The sequence below is a fragment of the Pistacia vera genome, unplaced genomic scaffold, assembly GCF_008641045.1.
Source record: "Pistacia vera cultivar Batoury unplaced genomic scaffold, PisVer_v2 Contig663, whole genome shotgun sequence".
Taxonomy (NCBI): Eukaryota; Viridiplantae; Streptophyta; class Magnoliopsida; order Sapindales; family Anacardiaceae; genus Pistacia; species Pistacia vera.
In genome coordinates, this window is record NW_022196516.1 from 1056641 (window position 1) to 1080076 (window position 23436).

At 37.0% G+C, this 23436-nt stretch overlaps 5 protein-coding genes across 8 annotated transcripts; 1 reads left to right on the forward strand and 4 right to left on the reverse strand.

The window, feature by feature from the left end:
• Positions 1–1338: 1338 nt before the first annotated feature.
• On the reverse strand, positions 1339–4824 carry LOC116112545 (cysteine-rich receptor-like protein kinase 10). Its single transcript, XM_031398670.1, is given in 8 exon segments — positions 1339–1683; positions 1784–1925; positions 2028–2265; positions 2394–2543; positions 2690–2800; positions 2975–3103; positions 3245–3960; positions 4772–4824. Coding segments are annotated over 8 exon segments (1884 nt in total).
• A 575-nt stretch (positions 4825–5399) lies between these two features.
• On the reverse strand, positions 5400–7920 carry LOC116112551. 2 transcript variants are annotated; one of them, XM_031398675.1, is made up of 4 exons: positions 6781–7920; positions 6117–6644; positions 5858–6002; positions 5400–5751 (listed from the first exon to the last, which is right to left on the reverse strand). In XM_031398675.1, the coding sequence occupies exons 1-3, from the start codon at positions 7558–7560 to the stop codon at positions 5892–5894; spliced, it is 1419 nt and encodes a 472-aa protein (XP_031254535.1). In that variant the 5' UTR covers positions 7561–7920; the 3' UTR covers positions 5400–5751; positions 5858–5891. The 2 variants fall into 2 exon arrangements, with proteins under 2 accessions (XP_031254535.1, XP_031254534.1); XM_031398674.1 differs by having other exon boundaries at positions 5400–6002.
• Positions 7921–8616: 696 nt separating this feature from the next.
• Positions 8617–15221, reverse strand: LOC116112509. 2 transcript variants are annotated; one of them, XM_031398641.1, is made up of 4 exons: positions 14255–15221; positions 10938–11468; positions 10582–10791; positions 8617–9214 (listed from the first exon to the last, which is right to left on the reverse strand). In XM_031398641.1, the coding sequence occupies exons 1-3, from the start codon at positions 15101–15103 to the stop codon at positions 10681–10683; spliced, it is 1491 nt and encodes a 496-aa protein (XP_031254501.1). In that variant the 5' UTR covers positions 15104–15221; the 3' UTR covers positions 8617–9214; positions 10582–10680. The 2 variants fall into 2 exon arrangements, with proteins under 2 accessions (XP_031254501.1, XP_031254500.1); XM_031398640.1 differs by lacking the exon at positions 14255–15221 and adding an exon at positions 12141–13069.
• Positions 15222–16459: 1238 nt separating this feature from the next.
• LOC116112512 (B-box domain protein 30-like) lies at positions 16460–18153 on the forward strand. The gene is made up of 2 exons (XM_031398645.1): positions 16460–17014; positions 18114–18153. The coding sequence occupies exons 1-2, from the start codon at positions 16727–16729 to the stop codon at positions 18138–18140; spliced, it is 315 nt and encodes a 104-aa protein (XP_031254505.1). The 5' UTR covers positions 16460–16726; the 3' UTR covers positions 18141–18153.
• A 107-nt stretch (positions 18154–18260) lies between these two features.
• LOC116112499 (zinc finger protein CONSTANS-LIKE 12-like) lies at positions 18261–23320 on the reverse strand. 2 transcript variants are annotated; one of them, XM_031398631.1, is made up of 7 exons: positions 22847–23320; positions 22042–22739; positions 21721–21942; positions 20649–20995; positions 19889–20065; positions 19224–19297; positions 18261–19060 (listed from the first exon to the last, which is right to left on the reverse strand). In XM_031398631.1, exons 2-5 carry the CDS (start codon positions 22612–22614, stop codon positions 19939–19941), a joined length of 1269 nt encoding a protein of 422 aa, XP_031254491.1. In that variant the 5' UTR covers positions 22615–22739; positions 22847–23320; the 3' UTR covers positions 18261–19060; positions 19224–19297; positions 19889–19938. The 2 variants fall into 2 exon arrangements, with proteins under 2 accessions (XP_031254491.1, XP_031254492.1); XM_031398632.1 differs by lacking the exon at positions 19224–19297 and having other exon boundaries at positions 22042–23320.
• Positions 23321–23436: the final 116 nt, after the last annotated feature.

Sequence of the window (23436 nt, forward strand, 5' to 3'; positions counted from 1 at the left end):
GTCTCTTCAGAAAATCTTGTCTCTTCCAATTTTATGAGCTCTTTTTTGAGAGACATGACAGAAAGGCAACATCTTGCAGCTTCGGGTATTTCTCAAGATTCTCTATCTACCTTCCAAACAGAATCAGAAGCTGATATGTCTTCGACTGATGAATCATTTGAAAGTGGCTTCAACTTTGAAAGTGATACTTCTTATCAACATCCTAATGTTTGTCCCCAACTGATGACCCATCAACCCGAATCTTCAAGACCACATGTTGTCTCTGAGATTGATGATGAGATGCCTGAAGGTGATGATTCTATTCCAGACTCTTCGCCTATATATCGACAATCCCATCATAGTACGGCTGAGCGTGACTCTTATATAGCTTCAGCAAAACTCCACACTTTTACTATTAATGATATTCCTCCACACAAATGGAGAACTCGGATGTATGAATTTAAAGTAAACCATCTATTTAATATTAAATTAACAATAAATATAGATATTAAAATAAAATTTTATAAAAAAAAAAAATTGTCCAAACCCATAGGACCGGTCTGGGCCTGAGAAATCTTATGGCCCCAGGACCAGTCCCTGATTATTTGAGCCCGGGCCTTTCCTACCTCTAGGTGTCACAGTGGATAGATTGCTCGCGTTGCGTTATTGGTCTAGATAATTATCCCGTGGATTGAAACACATTTTTATCGTCTATGTCGTTGAAAGTCTGAAGTTCGGCAATGAATCAAATTATCGCTCCCGTAAGATTTAAAAAACTATAGCTCCGACCCCACTTCTTGCACTTTCTAGTAAAAAAAGACTACAGAAAAGCACTATTCTTGTTTTAATTCATTCATTAATAAATTCCTCTCCCTGTTTGAAGCAATAATAAAGAAGTCAAGGTTTGACAATTACAGAATAAAATAATTACAAATAAATATTCAAAAGAAGATCTTCTACGTTGACCTTAACACTGTTTCTAGAATACAATTAAAGGTTTTAATTAAGATCCTTGAAGGACAATATGCGTTTGGATAATTTTTGAAATAGCGATCTATGCATCCCACACATTTGTAAATTTTGAATGAGTCAAATCCAGTGATCTGAATAACAAAATTCTGAGTTACTTCTTTAATGGATTGGCATTTTGGTATAAGGTGGCTTGATCAATCCTTTATATCAAGTTCAGAATTTAAAAAGTAAAACTCAATTCACAGAACAGACCATGCCCAGCTAGCTATAAAACAATGAAGTACCAACCCAAAAGGTCAACTTATGATGTTCATACAACAAGATCAAGCATTCATAAGTGTTATCAAATTTCGATGCTTCATTATCAGTTCAATTACCCGAGCGATGCTATCGAGGATCTAAATCAGTCATTGTCACCTCATTGACAGATTGTTGAGATAAGTCAGGATTTGATCTCTTTGATTGAGATGGTCTACAATCCTCCATCCCCATATCTGATTCAGAACTTCCCCTAGAAATAAAAAATTCTGGTCTGGAGGGTACTGGTGAGGTTATAGTGTAACTACTAAACATCGTCACAATCTCAGTCATAGTAGGTCGATCAGCAGCGGCTTCTTGAACACATAATAATCCAATGTGGATGCATTTCAATACTACACATCTTGGCCATTGATCACCCAGCACCGGATCCAACAGCTCAGTAGCAGTTCCATTGGTCCATTGTTGCCATGCCTATAACAATTATCAACCGTGCCAATTAAATCAGTAAGGGTAGGCCAATCGTATAATTAATTTACCATTAACAGAAAAACCTGACAGTATATATACTTACATAACTCGGAAGATTTAATGTATTCCAGAAACTTGAATTCTTTCTACCAGCTATGATTTCCAAAATTAGAACGCCATAACTATAGACATCGGATTTGGTTGAAAAGTGTCCATGCTTAGCATACTCCGGTGCCATGTACCCGGTTCAGGCCATCAACAAATAGATAATTGCTTTGTGTTAGTTGCAGATTGACTGCTTCAAATTATAATAATGTTCAAGAATTGTGAGTAAAATGTGAACTTACTATGTCCCAGCAATCCGATTTGTGTTGCCTTGTGTCTAGCTTTCACCAAATAGTTTTGCCAAACCAAAATCTAAAATTTTGGGATTCATGTGTTCATCTAATAGAATATTGCTAGCTTTTAAATCCCTATGAATAATTCTGAGCTGTGAGTCTTCATGTAAGTAAAGTAACCCTCGTGCAATCCCAACAATGATTTTGTACCTTATTTCCCATTCCAGGCTAAACCGTTTCCTTTCATCTATCTCATCCAAAAGTTACAAATTATTGTTTGTGTTAATGACAAGGCCTAAAAGAAAATCAAAAGAAAAAGAAAGAAGACATGATAATCAACAGGCGGAAATGAAATAATAGGCAAAATTGCTATACCAAATAAAATTTTGTCCAAGCTCCCGTTGGGGAGGAATTCATAGACAAGCAGCTTCTCTTCCTCCTCCAAGCAGAAGCCCAACAGGCTAACCAGGTTCCGATGCAGCAGTTTAGCCACCAATATCACCTCTGTTTTCAGCTCTTCAGGACCTTTTCACAGCTATTTCACGCCCATCAAACAGTTGTCCCTGCAGGCATGTATACCAAAAGTGTTGCTAAGTACAGAGCGATTCAGCGAATATCATAGCATGCATAATGATATCAAAGAAGCAGTACCTTGTAAACTGGACCAAAACCACAATGTCCAAGTTTATATTCATCTGAAAAGTTTCTTGTCGCGGCTTTAAGTGTGTCTATTCCCATCAAAAGTGATTCCATGTTTTTATCTCCATCTTCCGAAGTAACATCTGAATGCCAAAAAGACACAGGAAAAAAAGAAACACTATTGAGATTCCTTGACAATGGAAGTTTTGAAATTGTACCACATCAAGAGTTGGACACTATTGACAGTTATGAAATTGATGAACACCACTGAACTCACAAAACTTTGAAGAATTTTAGAGAATATAAAAGGTGATTACCAACCCTATTTTTCTTGGCCTTTCTCCAAAAGAAGCAACCACAGAGTAATGATGTCACTGCCAACGCAGCAGCTACAGCCACAGATATGATCACAAAACTAATAATGGCTCTTGAAGTGCTCCTCTTCTCTGCATAAACGGGATATAACAACAATATCATCGCTTCATCTTTTCTTCTAAAAGGTTCTTATATGTTTCTACAATTGAAATTTTAATGTGGTTTTTTTTCAGAGAAGCAAAAGTTTAGATTAAAAGCACCAAATATCACACCTTCGCTACTAGTTGAATTCGGCTGCAGCGTAATAGCAGGTGGATTTGCAGAAGTAGGAGGCGGTGGTGACAATGCATAGAATGGATATACTTCAAACCGGAGATTGCAACTTATAGAGAATAATCTACAACCATTTTTTCCACCACAGATCTGAGGAATAAAACGGATGACATCTTGAAGGCAACCCGAACAGCTACTGTCTGATAAGTCCCTTGTGCACTGCAGCATAGCAAATATATACGTATAATCTGTAGAATTGATGCTCCCGGTAGCAAACTTGGAAGGAATAGATGCAGCATTAGATGATAGAGGGTTAACCAAATTTTGCAACTGCCTGTTAAAAACCACGGAGTCTGTTATGTTTGCCGGATTGTATCTATGAAGTCTTATGTAGCTATTAACAGTAGTGAAGAAGCTCCTATCAGAATAGTGTAGTGAACAATAATCATAACCTATGGAAGCCTGCTTCTTATTAGGACAGAATTGGACGATCTCTTTAGTAACATTATTTGCACAAGCTTGACAAATTTCCTTTGAAATATCACCTCTGCACTGTATGAGTCCGTAAACAGTAGTATTAACGTTCTGACCCACAGTAGTCATGAAAAAGCCTGTTCGGGAAGCATTTAAAGCCAGTGAGCTTAGAGTCAGGTTCAGATTTTGCTGAGAGACACTCCCAGAAGTGTGATTATCTGCAGAATCACAAGTGACGTATCTAATTAGTGGGATTGTAAGAATAAAAAAGGGATGACAATAGGTATTATGTCAGAGCTGTTAATGCAAGAGATTGCATTATGCAATTGGCAGAGGGATCTTGTGAAGCAGAAGATGCAGCAGAGTATAAAGGATCTAGTAATTTGTAATGAATATAGAGTGCCTCACCCGAACTTATGTTCTCATACTTGTTATTATTTTATCTTCCAACACAAGTTTGATATGGTAAAAGGAAGAATATACAGAATACGTGTTTCTTGACCATCTGAACAAGCTGACTGATGACGATGCTGATATTTGAATCTCTATTTCTAGCAACTTCTACCGGCTGGCAAAGGACAAGTTCGATAGAGGAGGGTATGACTCGTGGTCATATTGTCCTGGTCAGATTCTCAAGATTCACAAAATCCAAATGCCTTAACTTTATTCTTGAGAGCAAATCAATACGACCCACCCTTATTTTATTATGGACGAGTTTTATAATAATATTTCCAGCAGAATTTATAATTCATTTTAGTGAAACGCGCAATTACTTTTTTATAGTCAAAATCAAAGGCCTGAAGAAAAAGACCACTATTTTATTACAAGCTCAGATTGACCGATAGGCCGGCCAATTTAATAATACAATATCTTTGGACATTTGATTTTGATCTAAGCAAGATTTAAACTTTCCACAAGGTTTGATATAAGCAAGATTCAATCAAATATAAGACACTTGATGTGTACATAAAATAAATCTTCAAAATTTCGCCAGTTCCTGACATTTGTAAGCACGAAGTAATGTCAACTGATATTTGAAGATTTAAATATACCGAACCCAATTTATCATCAGTCCAAGCCTAGGCCTATGAATATATGCATACATCATTGATCAGTTAAGCCTTCTTTAAAGACCTCCTATATAATTGAAAAGATGAATTTCATTCTACTTTTCCATTAATAGGAATTACGTAATTAATCTTCCATTTCAACAATAAAGTATGATAAGTCGAAATCTCTTGAACATTATAAGAAATTAGGAGAGTGGAAACATACCATTACCATTTAATTGAAACATTACTTAATACTGCTCTTTAAACTCGTCCAAAGCATTACATAGTCAGATAACTCTTATTATTTGTTAGCTGCCATCATTGAGGACTTTATAATACTTGTATTAAGCTAGATTGAGTTAATTGCTTTGGACCATGATAAAAGCTCACCGAAGCTTCGCAGCTCCTCGCCGTCAATGGTGTAGGCGTACCTTTCTGCCTCTTTCTACATTCCATTGAATTTGAAATTCCTGGACCCAAATACGGTGTCCTGCACAATCTATATTCATGCTTAATAGGCCATAACTGAGGCAGAGAATATGGTTTCTCATGGTATTTTGAGTCTTGACCGGAGAAAGCTTAGATCAATAGAGGTTTTGAGTCATGGCTAACATTCTACACTGTAAAATATTGGTTTATTAGTTTCTTATTTATGGTATAAGTCAAATGTTACAAGAAAGTAAAACTAAAACTTCCTTGGTGTCATTCACAAGTTTCTTCACATGCTACAAATTGAGAAAATCATACTTAAGCTAAATATAAAAGATACATTGTTGAAGCTTTTTCAAGTAACTTTAGATGAAACTTGAGCTAAACATCTCCCCACGCCATATTTGAAAAGGGCTTTCTTCAACTTACCAAGTAAGATATCAAATCTCTCGCCAGATCAAATCAATGATTTTCTCTGAAGTTCCCTTCACATGGGCCTGCGTTCGTGATGCCCATTTGCTACTATTCTATACTCAGTGGACAACGTTAATCTGGTATACAATTACGTTGTTTTGCAATTAATTATACCTCCACAATCGCATGTTTTATATAATATATATTATAAAGAAAAGCTTAAAATCTAGATAGAGATATAACTTTGCATTGACCATATGCTTAATTTCGAATGATATCAATGCATGTGGATTGGCTCTTCTTCTTTGCATTCTCTGATGGCAATTTCCATTACTTTGCCAGTGGAAGATGGTAAAACATCACAACAATGCCTTCTAGGAGCCCGTAACTGAATGCAACATTAAATTAACAATAAGTTCCTTTTACGAAAACAAATTGAGCATTTAAAAAAAAAAAAAAAAAATTAAATGCAGAGTGTTCCAAAGAAGAGTATAAGGAATACCTTTGTAAGATCAAGCTCTAATTTATGTGACAGCACTCTGATTTCATCAAGTTTTCTTGGAGAAGCCATGTCGTGTGAACAGTTTGCATATGATTTCCTGTAACTAGTCCAAATCCCATCCCTTCCAGAAGTTACATTATCCAAAAAGAAAATTGTGGGTCTTTGGCAGGGGTCAGGGTGAAGTTCTCTTGAATTAAAAGTATAATGTGGTTTGGTATTTCTCTTCTTCCACTCCTGGAATGTCTCTTGCACTGGCAGAACATCTGGTAAATTCATATGCCTGCCAAACACCTGAACAGCATAACCCCAGGACACAGAAATAGTCCATGAAAACCAACGGTCATAGCAAACGGTTTGTTGTAAAATTCTCCCAGGATCAACATTTGCAGCTTCAAATAAATGTTCCAGGGCCTTGATTGTTGTCAAGTTAGGAAAGATAGGGTCCATGTGATCTAAGTGATGGACGGATACCAAAGGCGTTGTGGGATGTGAAGCCAACAAGCCAAAGAGATTGCCCCGAACATCAAACTGGTTGAATTCAACATACCCCCAAACAAGTTAAAAAAAAAAAAAAAAAAAGAGAAAAAACTACACAAAAGCCGCTTAATATAATATTTGAGACTTTAATTATGAACAATAAACTTAAGAGTTAATGAATTGATACCTGGTGGAAACCGGGCTCGCGTGTGAGGCTTATACCAAGCTCTGCCAAGCAAGAGTAAACCCTAGCATCACTTCCATAAAGGTGAGGATATCGCTCAATACATGAATCAAAAATCTTGGCCAGAACTTTGGCTAGAGGAGCACTTATGGCAAAACCTGCTCCACCAAAAGCCATTTTGAAACTGAAGTATCTATTTTGTTCATGAACCTCTGAATTTGACCCGATGTAGTACCACAGTCCATGGTCATACTTTGATAGAGTCTTCACTAGATTATCGGGAAAGAAAACTGTGTCATCATCACCAAAAACATACCACCGCACATCGGAGTGATTAAGAGCAACAGTCTCTAGAACAACACGCGCAACTCGAATCGCCGATCGCAGACCTCCTCTATAAGTATAACGAAATCGTGAAGTGTCCTCAGAGATGCAAACTGGTGGAAGAGAACTATTATCATTACTAAGTGAATCTATATCAGATGGCATGCTTTCAAGGAATACACATCCTCGCATTTTCTCAGGTCTCCACCAAAGATTGACATATTCTTTACGCTTTGGCCACGAGTTCTTGTTAGAAGCAATTCCAAATACAATATGCTCAAGACTGGCAGGCGCATACACATCATGCGAAGAAGAAGAGAATAGATCTGCAGTCCTTGAAGAACCTACTAAGAATATTGAAACAAAAAGAAATATGATGCATACAGAAGAAGAGATCAACAGAAGGTTAATCAAATAAGATGAAGATTGTGTTTTGATTGTTGAGCGGAGAAACTGCATTTTGAATGGTATCGATCGGAGTCGGAGAGAAAAAAAAGAAATGGGTTCATACGGAATTCTGATCAGTTTTGGAGCATTTTTAATGTTCAGCAAGTTTAGGTGAGTTGTTCAGCTAAAGAGAGAAGAGAAGTTTGAATATATATATATATACTACCTACCATTCACTAACGCAATCAAAGGCGGAAGCAACCTACAAATTTTGACACTTCCACGTTATCAGTTATATCTCCATTTGTTGAGAAAAAAACGTGGAGTAGGTATTCGTACTATATCTTGGCCATTCAGAATGGTCCAGGTAATGGATTGTCTGGTTCAAGTTAGGGTTAATGACATTGATTATTTGACCGCAGGGAGAGAGATGTAGCTAGAAGCCTAGAACTATTTGTCTTTGATAATGGCGTTGGCAACAGTTAGATCCATTTGATGAACTAAAAAAAAATGATTTAATAAATGTTAAAGTTTAATTGGTAGCTAAAGGCCAAAGACCTGTACCATGTGGAAGGTTATGGTTGGATTTGGAAAAGAGACACAAGTCAAATTTCAACGATTCCACGTGGTTACTTTCCTCGACAAAAGAGGACACGCGTAGCTTTATTATTTGCTATTGAGATTTTCAATTAGAAAACTGAAAAATAAAAGACTATAATTTCGAAGATGATGAATCTAGTCATCTACTATGTAAAAAGCCAACGTTTGATTATCTTGGAGAAAATAAAATAAACGCAAGTGGGAAAACATGCTACATCTTTCTTAAAAGTAGTCAAAATCGATTTTTTACATGGTCCACGTTCCCACAATATTTTCAAAAACAGTCCACCTGGTGCCCATCCATATTAATTTCTAAATCCCACAGAAGAAGGTATCAATACAGTGAGATTAACTTTATAGTTACCTTACCTACCAGCCAACAACTACAAAGATATTTATCACGATGCTTTTCGCTTTTCAGGCTCATGAACTTAGAAATTTTCCTACATCTCCATCAATCATGGAGGAATTGCAGGCCACATGTCAACCACCAAACAAAAATTTACTTCAGCAGCAAACATAATAATCGGTCAAAAAGTCGAGCTTCTTTTTTCTAAATTGTATCAAACTCAAATTGTCTTCCCACGAATCCTGAAATTATCCAGGATCATCAGCAAACAAAGCACAAGAAGTTCAACCCCGAATAAAAAATAAATAAATAAAGCTAACTCCAAGAATCCTCAGCACGCTTAAACAGCTGTTACAGCTTTCAAAGGAGACGATATTATTTATGAATTAATCAATCTCCTGAATGTTTTACTTCAATAAATTACTTCCAAAATTTAACTACAAAATAAGTAAACACAAGTACACTTTCACCACTATCAAATCTCACATTTCATATTACTCAGTTCTATCTGCCCTTGTGATGATCATCCATTGCCTGCGTTCCGTCAGTTCCATGCTGAATTAGCAAATCAGTCAAACCATATTTTCACAAAACATGACCTGCTTCTAGGACATAAATAACCCTTCTAAATAACTGAAGGTTTGTTGGAGAGTTCTATCAATAATTGCAGTCAGAACTTTTTGAAGGAAAGGATATCTGCATCCATTGGAGATTCAAAGATCAGCTTGGTTCCATGATTTTGATGATCCTCAAACATTTTCAAGCGTGTTATTCGTCCTGAAACAAAGGAATTACAGTAATTGGAAACCCTTTTTGAGGACTTTTTGACAATTTTCACCTTTCCACATTGGAAACCCTTTTTGAGGGCTTTTCGAGAATTTTCACCTTTCCACATTATTACTACATCAATCTTCAGACAGAATTATTTCACTTAATAAAATAAATGGAACTAAAGATATTTCTAAGAAAAGGAAAAGAGATATTAGTCAAAACAAATCTACATTCAAGTAGAGACTTGCCAAAACTCCCACAAAAAATAAATTAAAGAAAGAGGACTTGCCACAACAAACAGACGTGTCAGGTTTATCTATTTTAATAAGCAGTTATGTTATAGCAGAAACAAGAATGATATCAGTCAGGTCACTGAAATTTCAAAGTCAAGCAGTTTATGAGTTGAATTACTGCAGAAATAGCAGCATGTTGAAAGACGCATACAAAACTCAGATTATATTGAGCGAGCAAGCTCAAAATTTATTTATATAAATAAAAAAAGAAGGAAAATTGAGACAAGAAACACGAACAGCAACTTGAGTGAAAACCATTTCCAGTACAAATAACATAATGACATAAATATTTTTCTGAAGTTCCTCAGAATTTTTCCTTGACATAAACAAGCAGTCACATGTTGAGGTAATTCAACGGGCAAGCAAATACTACAGTCTACAGCTACATGTATGAAGTCATAAAGAATTTATGGAGGTTGGGAAAAGGATATTCATTCTAACCTACCAATGATCTGGCATTTTGATAGGAACCTCTCCTAAAACTCAACCAAAAAGTTAACAATAACAGCCAACAGCCAATAAACCCAGATGAACAAAACCAACCAGCAACCAAAATGCCCAGTATATATATATATATATATATATAAACAACTACAAAGATGATAAAACAACCAAACCAATCCAACAATCAACCAATACCAAAAAGGAAAATTAGCAAAAACAAAACAAGGATAACACTGGACTTCAAGGGCCAGCTCCTCCCTAAATGCTAGACTTCGTGGGTTTGCTCCTCCCTATTTTCTTCTCTATTTTTCTGAATCCCCTCCATTCTCCCTTGATCCTTCCTTTATTCTCCTGCTTTCTCTCTCAATAACAGAATCCCTCCCCAGTCCATCTGATCACTGCCATCTGTCCACTCCTAAAACTAACTTTAACAACTCATACCAGTAGAAGCTTCCTGCCAGCATCCCCATAATCCACTACTTTACTCCCTTGTGCCCCCTACCATACACCAGCATTCTTGTGGTCTGATCACATTTTCACTCGTACAATAAATTACCAATTACTACAGTCCTCTATTTGAGAAACAAATCAAGCAACTTACGTAACAAATCGAAACTTTATGTAGTAAGACGTTACCTTATTATTTACACGGCTATTCTGAGGCTCACACCAAAACTAAGTCGAACTCCTCAAGCTTATTTATTGCATCTCTAATCAGCAGCCATTTAGAAGATGCTAGAAATGCATGGAAATCAGCTCATCAAGCCCACATTGTCTAATTTGTATAGTCATTGATTCATTAAATATAGGAGAAATGTCACAGCACTGACGGCGAGGAGATTCCATCTGCAAAATGGATGATAAAATGTGTACAGGACAATAGCAAAACCAATTAGAATATGAAAATAGCATGATAAAAAAGTCAACAGTACAATTTATAATATTTTGACCTCCAAACCATAATCAAGCATATCAAACCAATTCATTACTACCTCTTCAACATCAAGTTCCACTTTCTGCGACAACACTCTAATCAGTTCAAGATTCTCCAAAGCATGAGCTCTAACACAATCTCCAACAAAATGCTTGATATAGTTGCTTAACACACCGCTTTTATCAGATATAACACTCTCAAGAAAGAAAACAATTGGTCTTTTACAGGGATCTCTTGGATAGTCTCTCATATTAAACATAAAATGAGAGTCAACATTTGCACCTCTCTTCCATGGTGTAAAGGTTCTCTGCAACAAAAGGAGATCAGGAAGAGATTCATTGCCTTCATACACCTGAATAGCATAACCCCATGCAACTGAAACAGTCAGTTGCCTTGAATGGTCATAACAAACTGTTTGCTGCAAAATTCTGGCAGGATCAACTTCCACTGCTTTGAAAAGGTGTCCCAGAGCTTGTGTCCTGTTCATATTAGGGAAGATTGGCTCCACAGCATCCAAATGATGAAGAGACAACAACGGTGATAATGGATGTGCAGAAAGCATTCCAAACAAATCTCCCCGCATGTCAAGCTAGTCAAACATAAAAAAACTAAGAAATTTGCCTCTCAACTAACCACAAAACTTGCAACAGCCAAATCTCTATTCAGAGAAAATAAGAAAAGAACAAGCATGACTACCACAGTCTTATTAGCGTTTGATTACCACAATCAAGCCAAGGAATATCAAACATATACAAGTCAACTCTTCCATGTGGAAACAAACCCCATTGGCATTGTATTCTACCATTTCAAATGCATTTCCACATAAGCAAAAATATATATGTACATATTTTAGGACCAGAACTGTGGAAAATTGGAGTTATTTTAAAACACAAAAGAAATTTGAAAGAGATAACATCTCAAATCTATTTAATCTCGTCATTGTAATTATTTAGAAAGGCAGTGCACTAAAGCCTCTATCCCTTATATGTTTCGTAACTGCGTAATAGTGCAGAACTAACTCGAGTAAAGCTACACTATGCACATTTTATGCTACCATTCAAGCTATGTTAAGCCTATATAAACATCAACATTGGCGATATATAAATTGAAGCAAATTAATAGCAGAACTAACTCGAGTAAAGCTACACTGCACATTTTATGCTACCCACTCAAGCTATGTTTAAGCCTATATAAACATCAACATTGGCTATATATAAATTGAAGCAAATTAATCAATTACAATATATATAAAAAGTTTTACCTGATGAAACCCGGGTTCATGGGTTAAGCCAACACCCAATTCAGCCAAGCAGGAAAAGATTCTGGCGTCGCTTCCGAACAAATGCGGGTATCTAATCAAACAAGAGTCCAAAACCCTAGCTAAAACCCTGGCAAGTGAGTGGCTAACCGCGAACCCACCTCCACCAAACGCCGTATTGAACGAGTGCTTCACATTCTGCTCGTAATACTCGCTGTTACTCCCCACATAAAACCATCTGTTGTCATCATATTTCGACAGCGTTTTTACCAAATTGTCCACGAAGAAAACGGTGTCGTCGTCACCAAACACAAACCACCGAACACCGTCACTTTCGTCCGTCAGATCAACCGCCTCTTTCACCACACGCGCCACGCGGATGGCGGACCGCAGACCCCTTGGGTAGGTATAAGGGAACTTTGAAGTATCAGCAGAGATCACAACACGTGGCAGTGTGGGGTCCGAGGAGGAATTATCGGGTACGTTGCGGTCTAAGAAGGCGAGAGCTCGAATGGAGTCCGGAGAGTACCAAAGGCGGATGTAAGAGAGGCGGCGGGGCCAGGATTTGGAGGAGGAGGCGATGGCAAAGAGGACATGGCAGCGCGAAATAGGACTTCTGGAGACGATATCGGCGGCGAGTGAGTCGGAAAGTGATGGTGCCTTGATAGTGGATACGTGGCATATGAGGTAGAGGATGAAGAGGAGAGAAAGAAGTAAAAGAAGGGTTTTGACTCGCGATGGGTTTAGCATATTTGGCTGCATTCTGGCGGGAAAAGGGAGGTGAGCTTGATCAGCTTTCAGGAAAGAAATGATGGGTTTTTTTCTTCTGTTGTAGTTGTGTTGGTTCTGCATCGAAATCAAACGATTCGCAGCAGAGAGGCTCGAGTTGTATCAGAATCATAGTCCGAATCGAACTGAGTTTTGTCTTGTCTTTAGTTACAGCAGTCAAACGACACATAACATAGAAAATGATGATTCTTCCCTTTGAAGCCAGTTTATGGGGCTGTGGAACGCCTCCGGAATGGCCCATTAAAATTAAGGCCCAATATGGGTGTGCTGTTGGACTAGGCGGAGGAGCTCTAAGGGCGGCACAAACCCCTGAAATGAAATCTAAAAGCAGGGCTCACACCAAATCTAGCCCAAGACTAACTTGGTTCGTGAAGGAACCCAATACGGTTTTGTTTTGTGTGACAAAATTGTAAATCTAATAGTAGTTAAAATAAAAGTTTGTATATATACTCCAATTTGATAAAATAAAATAAGGCTATGGTCTATTCAGCATAGAGACAAGAAAGAATTAATAGTATTAGGCCATATCTTCAACCTAATTTTAAACTGCACCAAGACTTTTCCTTCAAATGAGGAACCCACTCAGATTAGAAAATTGAAAAAAATTATAAAGTATCCATTGTAAATCAATTAAAAACAAGGTATCAGTATCACTTGACTGTGTCAGAAAATGAGTAGAGAGAGCAAAGAGNCAACTAACCACAAAACTTGCAACAGCCAAATCTCTATTCAGAGAAAATAAGAAAAGAGCAAGCATGACTACCTCAGTCTTATTAGCGTTTGATTACCACAATCAAGCCGCAGAATATCAAACATATACAAGTCAACTCTTCCATGTGGAAACAAACCCCATTGGCATTGTATTCTACCATTTCAAATGCATTTCCACATAAGCAAAAATATATATGTACATATTTTAGGACCAGAACTGTGGAAAATTGGAGTTATTTTAAAACACAAAAGAAATTTGAAAGAGATAACATCTCAAATCTATTTAATCTCGTCATTGTAATTATTTAGAAAGGCAGTGCACTAAAGCCTCTATCCCTTATATGTTTCGTAACTGCGTAATAGTGCAGAACTAACTCGAGTAAAGCTACACTATGCACATTTTATGCTACCATTCAAGCTATGTTAAGCCTATATAAACATCAACATTGGCGATATATAAATTGAAGCAAATTAATAGCAGAACTAACTCGAGTAAAGCTACACTGCACATTTTATGCTACCCACTCAAGCTATGTTTAAGCCTATATAAACATCAACATTGGCTATATATAAATTGAAGCAAATTAATCAATTACAATATATATAAAAAGTTTTACCTGATGAAACCCGGGTTCATGGGTTAAGCCAACACCCAATTCAGCCAAGCAGGAAAAGATTCTGGCGTCGCTTCCGAACAAATGCGGGTATCTAATCAAACAAGAGTCCAAAACCCTAGCTAAAACCCTGGCAAGTGAGTGGCTAACCGCGAACCCACCTCCACCAAACGCCGTATTGAACGAGTGCTTCACATTCTGCTCGTAATACTCGCTGTTACTCCCCACATAAAACCATCTGTTGTCATCATATTTCGACAGCGTTTTTACCAAATTGTCCACGAAGAAAACGGTGTCGTCGTCACCAAACACAAACCACCGAACACCGTCACTTTCGTCCGTCAGATCAACCGCCTCTTTCACCACACGCGCCACGCGGATGGCGGACCGCAGACCCCTTGGGTAGGTATAAGGGAACTTTGAAGTATCAGCAGAGATCACAACACGTGGCAGTGTGGGGTCCGAGGAGGAATTATCGGGTACGTTGCGGTCTAAGAAGGCGAGAGCTCGAATGGAGTCCGGAGAGTACCAAAGGCGGATGTAAGAGAGGCGGCGGGGCCAGGATTTGGAGGAGGAGGCGATGGCAAAGAGGACATGGCAGCGCGAAATAGGACTTCTGGAGACGATATCGGCGGCGAGTGAGTCGGAAAGTGATGGTGCCTTGATAGTGGATACGTGGCATATGAGGTAGAGGATGAAGAGGAGAGAAAGAAGTAAAAGAAGGGTTTTGACTCGCGATGGGTTTAGCATATTTGGCTGCATTCTGGCGGGAAAAGGGAGGTGAGCTTGATCAGCTTTCAGGAAAGAAATGATGGGTTTTTTTCTTCTGTTGTAGTTGTGTTGGTTCTGCATCGAAATCGAACGATTCGCAGCAGAGAGGCTCGAGTTGTATCAGAATCATAGTCCGAATCGAACTGAGTTTTGTCTTGTCTTTAGTTACAGCAGTCAAACGACACATAACATAGAAAATGATGATTCTTCCCTTTGAAGCCAGTTTATGGGGCTGTGGAACGCCTCCGGAATGGCCCATTAAAATTAAGGCCCAATATGGGTCTGCTGTTGGACTAGGCGGAGGAGCTCTAAGGGCGGCACAAACCCCTGAAATGAAATCTAAAAGCAGGGCTCACACCAAATCTAGCCCAAGACTAACTTGGTTCGTGAAAGAACCCAATACGGTTTTGTTTTGTGTGACAAAATTGTAAATCTAATAGTAATTAAAATAAAAGTTTGTATATATACTCCTATTTGATAAAATAAAATAAGGCTATGGTCTATTCAGCATAGAGAAAAATAATAAAATATATTAACAAGAAAGAATTAATAGTATTAGGCCATGTCCAGTCATATCTTCAACCTAATTTTAAACTGCACCAAGACTTTTCCTTCAAATGAGGAACCCACTCAGATTAGAAAATTGAAAAAAATTATAAAGTCCATTGTAAATCAATTAAAAACAAAGTGGGATGAGATATGTCAATGATGTTTGATAAAATTAGATAATTGAAGGTATCAGTATCAATTGACTGTGTCAGAAAATGAGTAGAGAGAGCAAATAGGTCGGCTCAATAAGATGAGGATAAAACTTTAAAAGTAAATCGGCTGCTAAAGCCTAAAAGTAGTTCAATAATATGACACATGGAAGCACTAGCAAGATTGTTTTTGTGGTTGGCTGGCAGTAGCGTGTGAGAACAGCATAGCTTAGGACAGATGGGAAGAGTGAATCTGCCTCACTCATTTTCACAAACACCTTTGCTTGTTTGAAAAGGGCATGTACTGACCAATTTTAGTCTTCAAAAATTGACCAAACGATTATCATTATCACATATTAGACGGCCTTATAAAAGTTTCAACCACACAGGTGGACTCATGTATCAACGGTGGAGAAACTTGTGGACAAGGAGTTGACATCCCTTCCAGTGTTGGGTCTCCACGTAGCTTCCATGAATTGGGGTTCATCAAAATTCACCTTCCAACCTCAACTTGTGCACAGCTCTATATCCCTTTGGTGGGCACCACTATTAAATTGCTTTAATTTTAGACCATACAACCAGTAAATCAAATTGACTTGGTAACCACTCAACTACAAAAATCATGGTCCATAAAATCCCTGAAAAAGCCTCTAATTTAGCTTTATATAAAATTAGTGGAGTCACAATTTTCTCTCAATATCATTATAACTTAATTTAACACCTTCCGAAAAGATTCCCTTGTTAACTTTACTCAACTGGTACTGTAAAAGTATTTTCTTGACCACAAGTTCAAGTTTTTATGCTCTAATAATACGACAGATAAAAGAACCCAAGAGAAGCAATGACAATTGTGTCCTGTCATGTAGTTGACATTTATGTCATCATGTTAATATTCCAACTCCATGTGAATTTTATATTTATATACATTCACATATACCAACAGCCTTATAAATAGGCTGGCCAATATCAACCAACTTTCTAGCTTACATACATTCAGCCTTCTAAAATGTGCAGAGGTACACAACAAGCTACTGGTTTCTCTTTCAAGGATGAAGTTTCAGTTAATGTAAACAATACTACTTCACGTTTGATTTGTTGTGAGCTTTGTGGTAAGAGGGCTTCATTGTATTGCCAAGCTGATGATGCATTTCTATGTAGAAAATGTGACAAATGGGTGCACGAAGCTAATTTCTTAGCTCTCAGACATATTAGGTGTTTTCTCTGCAACACATGTCAAAACCTCACGCAACGATACCTCATCGGAGCTTCGCTTGAGGTTTTGCTTCCAACAATGGTGAGTTGGGTTGAAAGGAGGTGCAATTCCAAGGTTGAAAAAAAGAGTTCAAGAATACTTAAAACACCCTTTCTGTTTCTTTGATCTTTTGTTTCATTACTTTCTCCTCCTCCTTTTTTTTTGTTGTTTTTTTTTTTTGGGGCTAAGCAATCCGATTTTAGTTATTGGGTTGTGTCCGGTGTGCCGATCAATGGAATGGATGACAAGTTTGTGCCTGAGGCTATATATGATGACAGAGAGAATTGTGATAAAGAGGTCAAATTTTTCATATGCTACATATTCAATTTTAGAGGCAGTAGAAGCTTAAATTCCTGGGAAAATATAAGATACAGGGGCTGGGGCGGCTAGTATTATAAATGTGTTCGGATAATTGATGAGATCACCTGGAAATTATCTGTATGTAATTCTGAGTAATATGCAAGCCTCTAGAATGACTCACTTATGTCTGCATGGTTGTTCTTCAATTTGTTGCTCTCCACCGTCACAGAATCTTTATTTTTCTTCTGTATAGTAAGCTTTATATTGTTATGATAATTAATTTTATTTGTCGTATGATATTCTTAGTCTGGATAGAAAGATGAAATTTTGAGTCGGGAAAAAATGAAAATACCATTAATTTACACAAGATCCAGCTCTAAACACTGGGTATAAACACAAAGATAGAACTCATTCTGATACAATTGATGAATTCTGCGGCTCTAATAAACTTAATAGTTTGTTTATTACTGTTCGCACAAGTAATACTTAATTTACTCGAAATTTCTCTCTGCAGTAGCAGTTGTGTGTTTCTTTTAGATGCTTTATGATACATTATTGAGCCATTAGGTTCATGGAACCTGTGGCTTGTGGCTGATGTTACTATAAACAGGTCATGACAAAAATTGAATTACATCAGAAAAAGCGTTGCGTGGTGAGAACTTTCGCCAGCTTAAAAGAGTATATGTACAAACACACACAGCATTATCAGATATTGTTGAGCTGGTGGTCCATGGTAATCAGAAATTTGACGACTGATGTCGTTCTTTTTACAGTGCAAAAAGCCACGATAAGTTATCACCACAAGAGAATCCCAATGATCTGATGCTTTTAATATCTGCAGATGACCACAGAAATTCACAGGGAATAAGTCTGTGTCTGGGTTACGAATAAAGATGGTCACATGCCTCATGTTTTTGTTGCCAGCAACCACAACTGAGTAATACATCATTTTCCAAATGATGTGTGTGTAGTATTATTCCAACTTTTAACTGATAGCTTATGTCAACACCAAACTGTTGTCTTCATCATATTGTGAAGATTGTGTTTTGCAACTACAACTTCCATGTAATACTGTAACTGTGTAAGATGAGTTTTGGAATCCCATCAGGTAACCCAGTTTTTTAGCAAACTGTGCTCTCTATCAATGTATGCATTAAAGCATTAACAATTGACAATCAGAGTATGTACAGAAAATAAGTAAACGTCTCTTTGGAATTCTCATAAGGATTCTTATTGATTGGAATTTCATGTTATCTCCAAAAGTTATTTGATGTCTTTATTTCTTTCTCAGCAACTAAACTTTTTTCTATAAAGGTAAGGAGTAGTTACTGTATAAAGAAAGAGAAATACGGTCAGAAATGTATTTTGGCATAAATAAACAAGTATAAAAAGGTATATGAATTACTTTTATTCTCATCAATGGAAGTTATACTTTCTGTGCCAAATTCTCAACCGTAAATTGAAGTTTATTACATAGAACACGTATTGGCGGACAGTATAAATGCACATAATGTACCTAAAAGTAAGATTTCGTTAATGAATTTTTTTTCCCTATGGCAAGACCAGTGGAGGTGCAGCAAAAGCAAGATGAGGATCTACTTTGGGTGAGGCAAGAAAAAATGGAATAGTCATGCGACAGCATCGTGGTGCGCATAAGCAGTCTTATATGAATAATTGAATCCATTATGATAAGGAAACTCTACTACTTAAAATGATCATTGAGGCAGTTCAGGGATGCCATAGTCATCATTGGTTGCTCCAGTGTCCATGAATTTTACCATCACGGATCTGTGAATGTGAAAATGAATAAGCTTATATATCAAAGAAAATAAATAAGAACCAGAAAAGGCTAAAAAATCGTAAATTTTTAGAGATTTTTATCATGTTGATTCTAAAATGTATGAATAAGTGAAGCACTTAATATTATCAGGCTCTTCAGAGACAGGGATACCTGTTAGAAAGATGGAACATTGAATCAGCTATTTAGAATTCCCGGCTTAATTTAGAGAAGAATAGTATGTATACCTGCAAAGATAATATCAGTTAGATGTTCAAAAGGGTAACACGTGTTAAAGTGTATGAAAGAGAAAGAGATGCCAAGATGAAATGAAAAATATTCAACTGAATACGGAAAGAATTGCACAGTTTTCCCTAGCAAGAATGTCTAAATATTTTTTTTCCCCATTATATTGTCAGTTATCATCCAATATCGATCACATTTTCATTGAAAGCTTCACTTTTATAATCAATCTCCTGCTCTACTAACCAATTTAAAAGTTTTCCATCCTTGGTCCATTTTACTTTTCTTCCCCATGCATTAAGCCGAATAATCAGAATGAAAGCACAAGCTCATCTTTGGAGCATTCAGGAGATGACAGCAAATTCATTATCTTATCTTGTTCTTTCTGTTAAATTTTTTTGTTAGGAAAGATCTTTCATCAAATCATATTGCATGGCAAAATTCTAATCTGTGTAAATAGCCTCAAAGTATTTAAAATCTAAGGCATCATTGAGTTGAGTATACATGCTGTAGCTAGCAATTGCTTCTATATTTAAAGTCCGTCTTACTATTACAAAGTACAAAATCTATATATCTGCAGATGGAAAGATTTGTACCTTATCATTTTATCCTTGTCTTACGAACTAAGAGACAGAAATTTGGGGACTCAAAAGTTTCTCGTCACAAGAGGATCATAGTCATATTCTTCACCCGCCTTCACAAATCTACCTTTCACACGTTTTCTAGTATCAGCTCTGGCTTTTCTTGAGGCATATCTTATTTGTTTACCAAACCTACACATGAAAAATGTCCAAAATCCATTAGGAGAAGAAATTTTTTTTTTTTATTTTTTTTTTAGAAAGGATTATATAGATCAAGATCACTGAGAATTTATAGCAGTTAAAGTCTCCATGGCTTATACAAGAATCATGGTCCTAGCATACTGATCCAACCAAATCATAAGAATCTAACAATATTAATATCTACGCCAGAAAGTATTTGATCACCTGGATTCATATTCTCTTTGCTGTAAAAAAAAAAATAAAAAAAAAGGCTTTATGCACTTTAGGTTGATGAACCTCAAAAGATGTCAAAGAGAGATAATATCTTGCTCTTCTCTATGTTTATTTTTTCCATTTAGTTAATGAAATTATTTGTCTAAAAATTGTTTTCAAATGGAGATAACGGAGAGCAATAGTGTAGATGAATAAAAGTACTAGAAATCAATAGACTATCCATGAAAAATCTGGTATGCTAATTTGATCTTGGAGATCAAAAAACAACTTCTATACTCATGAAAGGCATAATATATGGTCTATTTTCCTAAAATGTAAAACATTATATTGTGTATAAAATAAAGAGAGATAAAGCGCATACATTCGTGTTTTTTTTTTCTCATTGTATCTCATTTTTGCTTTATCCCTTGCTTGTGGGCAGCTAGCTTCCAGGTTTGATTCCCATAGAGATTCACCCGGTAGAAACACGGGTGACAATCCACAATCTTGATAATCAGCAGCACTACTTTCACCAGTGATGTTGGATAATGAAAGTGACATGCTTGGATGGACTTGGCCAGCAGGAAATCCAAGATTGATGTGTCTGCTGCAACTAGGATTTGGGAATATGCAATTGGCACTACTAGGCATGGCCTGCATCACACTGGCAGTCCCACCAATGCAAGAGGATTGAAAGGCCATACAGTCCTGTTGTCCTGATGATGATGCCTGAAAAAACGAAACAGAGGTGAGAAGCAGACCTGATTTTGGCAAGCAAAACCTTATAAAACTTGTATAAAATTCAACTGAACTTCAAAGAACAGATATACTACTATTTGCAATTATGTTCATTACCATTGACAATATTAGATTAGATACCTGATAATCTGATAAGAACTTATTCATCATTAAGATTTGAAATCCGTGTTTCAGTATTCGAACAATACTATGAGCCAAGTACTGGCCAAGAAGCCATACAATGTTCCTCGGTGTTGCATTTATTTATTTCGGGAATATTTTTTTGTGTGGCAATGGGCATTAGGAGGTGTGCATGGTATCAAACACCACAAAGTAGTTGAAAAGAGTGAAAACTTGTTTCAAGCACACATGGTCTGAATAAATGACTCCAAACTTATTGCCTAAGCATTTTGAGCTCAGTGACATGCTTGCAACTGTATATGAACACTCAAAAATCCTGAGCAAAAACGTTTCATGTTCCAGAAACACCAAAGAGAATGATAACAATAACAAGATGAAGTTAGAACTTTGAAGTTAAAAATTCAGCAAATAATGTTAAGATGACGAAACACTTTATGCTGCTTTATAAACATGTGAAAAAAGTAATCCTTCAGCTAAGATGCTAAAACATGAAAAAGAGGAAGGAATAATCAGATATATAACCAAAGATTGCTTCATGAAAAATCTACATGAAACTTCTAAAATATAGGGAGAACCTCTAAAGCATTCTCCATGGGTCCATCAGATTCGGTAACTGATAAGTTTTTCTCCATTAATATGCCATCAGTCCCTACATCTTCAAATTGGTATCTAGATTGACCTTGTGAACAGCCAAATATCTCTTCACCAGCTTCGAAGTCTAACTGAACATCATCCATGTTGAGGACTTCACAGAGATCATCACCATCTGGAAGTTTAAGATCTTTTAAGTCAGAACCCTGCAGCACATGAAGTTAAGTGTAATGTCAAGTCTTCAACAATATTGCGGCTTTAAACATTGCAGTCAGCAATTCAAGAACAAAGTTTTTAAATAATACCTTTAGCTCATTAGACCCCTCAGAGAAAAAGGGAGCTTGATCACTACAATAAAGCATGTAATTTGGATTCGGTGGAATCGTAGAAGAACTCGACATCCAAGGCTCTAATTCATTCAACTTGCTGGTCAGCAACCCAAATGACCCCTTATTATCTCTTAGCTCCAAACAATCATTCCCACAATTGTCATTTGGTGGCAAAGAACCAGGTGGCCCCCAACTATTACCAGAATTACTCGAATTAGGGATATCAAGAACAGAAGACCAAATGCTTCTAAACTCAACCAAAGAAGGACACCCTGTGTAACACTCCAATACCTGACACCTATGCCCCAAACTTGAGCAACCATTGCAATTCCAATCACACGTTTGACAAATGGACAATTTCTCATCCATACACCGGACTGTTGCAGGCTGACGATTACATTTATCACACAAAAGTGAACGAGGATGCCTACGTGACAACAAATTCGCAGAGTGTACACTCGCATCACAACGCAGACAAAGCCTTGCAGAGTCTGATTTACAATAAACCACAGCTCTCTCCTTTCCACAAAACTCACATGAGGGTTCCATTCTTCACCTCCTCTTAACCGATTACCTCAATAAACTTTAAACTAAACTAACTAACTTACTTGAATCTCTTAGCGGGAATTCGGTTTTAATAAAACCTCAAAAGTCAAGCCACAGACTCTTTAATCCTTTAACAGTCATTGACAAACAACCCAATATCACAAAATTAGCGAAAATCTTTTTTATCAAAATTAAGTGCAAATATCAAATTTTTTTATGGTATATAAGCACTTACAGATCGAAAACATCGAACTCCCGCCACTGAATTGATCAAAATTCAATACAGAATTAGCCCATATCAGTAAAGGAAATGCCCAATAATAACTACAGGGGTTTTTATCAAAGATAAGATGAGAGATCCAACCAAAAAAACAAAAAAAGTGTAACATGAAAAACAACTAATTCTTGTGTTTTGTAGGATTCTAATTAGGTTCTGACACTGTGGAGTCAGTTCAGTTCGGTAGTTGTGTCTATTTATGCACGTTTTTCCTAGGTTAACTGGGTGCTTGCCACGTGAGTAATGATGTGGACGGTCTCATCTTGGAAGAATTATTATGGTCAGACGTAATACTCGGACAGTTGATTCGAGCAAAGCGATGGCAAGAAGGTAAATAAGAGGAGAAATAAGGTGGGTTTGGTGAGTTTAAAGGGTATACAAACTGACTGAATAACCAGCTTCCGAGATATCGGGAATCGGGATTTTACTGGAGAAGAGTGCGAAGCTCCGAAGCAAGAGATCAGAGGTTGACGTGGCACTGCTGGTGAAGAGTTTTTTGATTTTGTGGTAAGAGAGATTGATGACGTGTCATGACGTGTATGCTGATT

Bases quoted from the DNA above. Each gene is read 5' to 3' on its own strand.
- LOC116112551 (XM_031398675.1), bottom strand. From the start codon at position 7,560: ATGCAGTTTCTCCGCTCAACAATCAAAACACAATCTTCATCTTATTTG. The intron at 6,645-6,780 runs GTATCAATTCAT...GAATTCAACCAG, and splicing joins GCGAGCCCGGTTTCCACCAG to TTTGATGTTCGGGGCAATCT. The intron at 6,003-6,116 runs GTATTCCTTATA...TGTTGCATTCAG, and splicing joins TAGAGCTTGATCTTACAAAG to TTACGGGCTCCTAGAAGGCA.
- LOC116112512 (XM_031398645.1), top strand. From the start codon at position 16,727: ATGTGCAGAGGTACACAACAAGCTACTGGTTTCTCTTTCAAGGATGAA. The intron at 17,015-18,113 runs GTGAGTTGGGTT...TAATATCTGCAG, and splicing joins AGGTTTTGCTTCCAACAATG to ATGACCACAGAAATTCACAG.
- LOC116112509 (XM_031398641.1), bottom strand. From the start codon at position 15,103: ATGCAGAACCAACACAACTACAACAGAAGAAAAAAACCCATCATTTCT. The intron at 11,469-14,254 runs GTAAAACTTTTT...ATGTTTGACTAG, and splicing joins ATGAACCCGGGTTTCATCAG to CTTGACATGCGGGGAGATTT. The intron at 10,792-10,937 runs GTAGTAATGAAT...TCCATTTTGCAG, and splicing joins TGGAACTTGATGTTGAAGAG to ATGGAATCTCCTCGCCGTCA.
- LOC116112499 (XM_031398631.1), bottom strand. From the start codon at position 22,614: ATGGAACCCTCATGTGAGTTTTGTGGAAAGGAGAGAGCTGTGGTTTAT. The intron at 21,943-22,041 runs GTATTATTTAAA...CATGTGCTGCAG, and splicing joins AGGGGTCTAATGAGCTAAAG to GGTTCTGACTTAAAAGATCT. The intron at 20,996-21,720 runs GTTCTCCCTATA...TCGTTTTTTCAG, and splicing joins CCATGGAGAATGCTTTAGAG to GCATCATCATCAGGACAACA.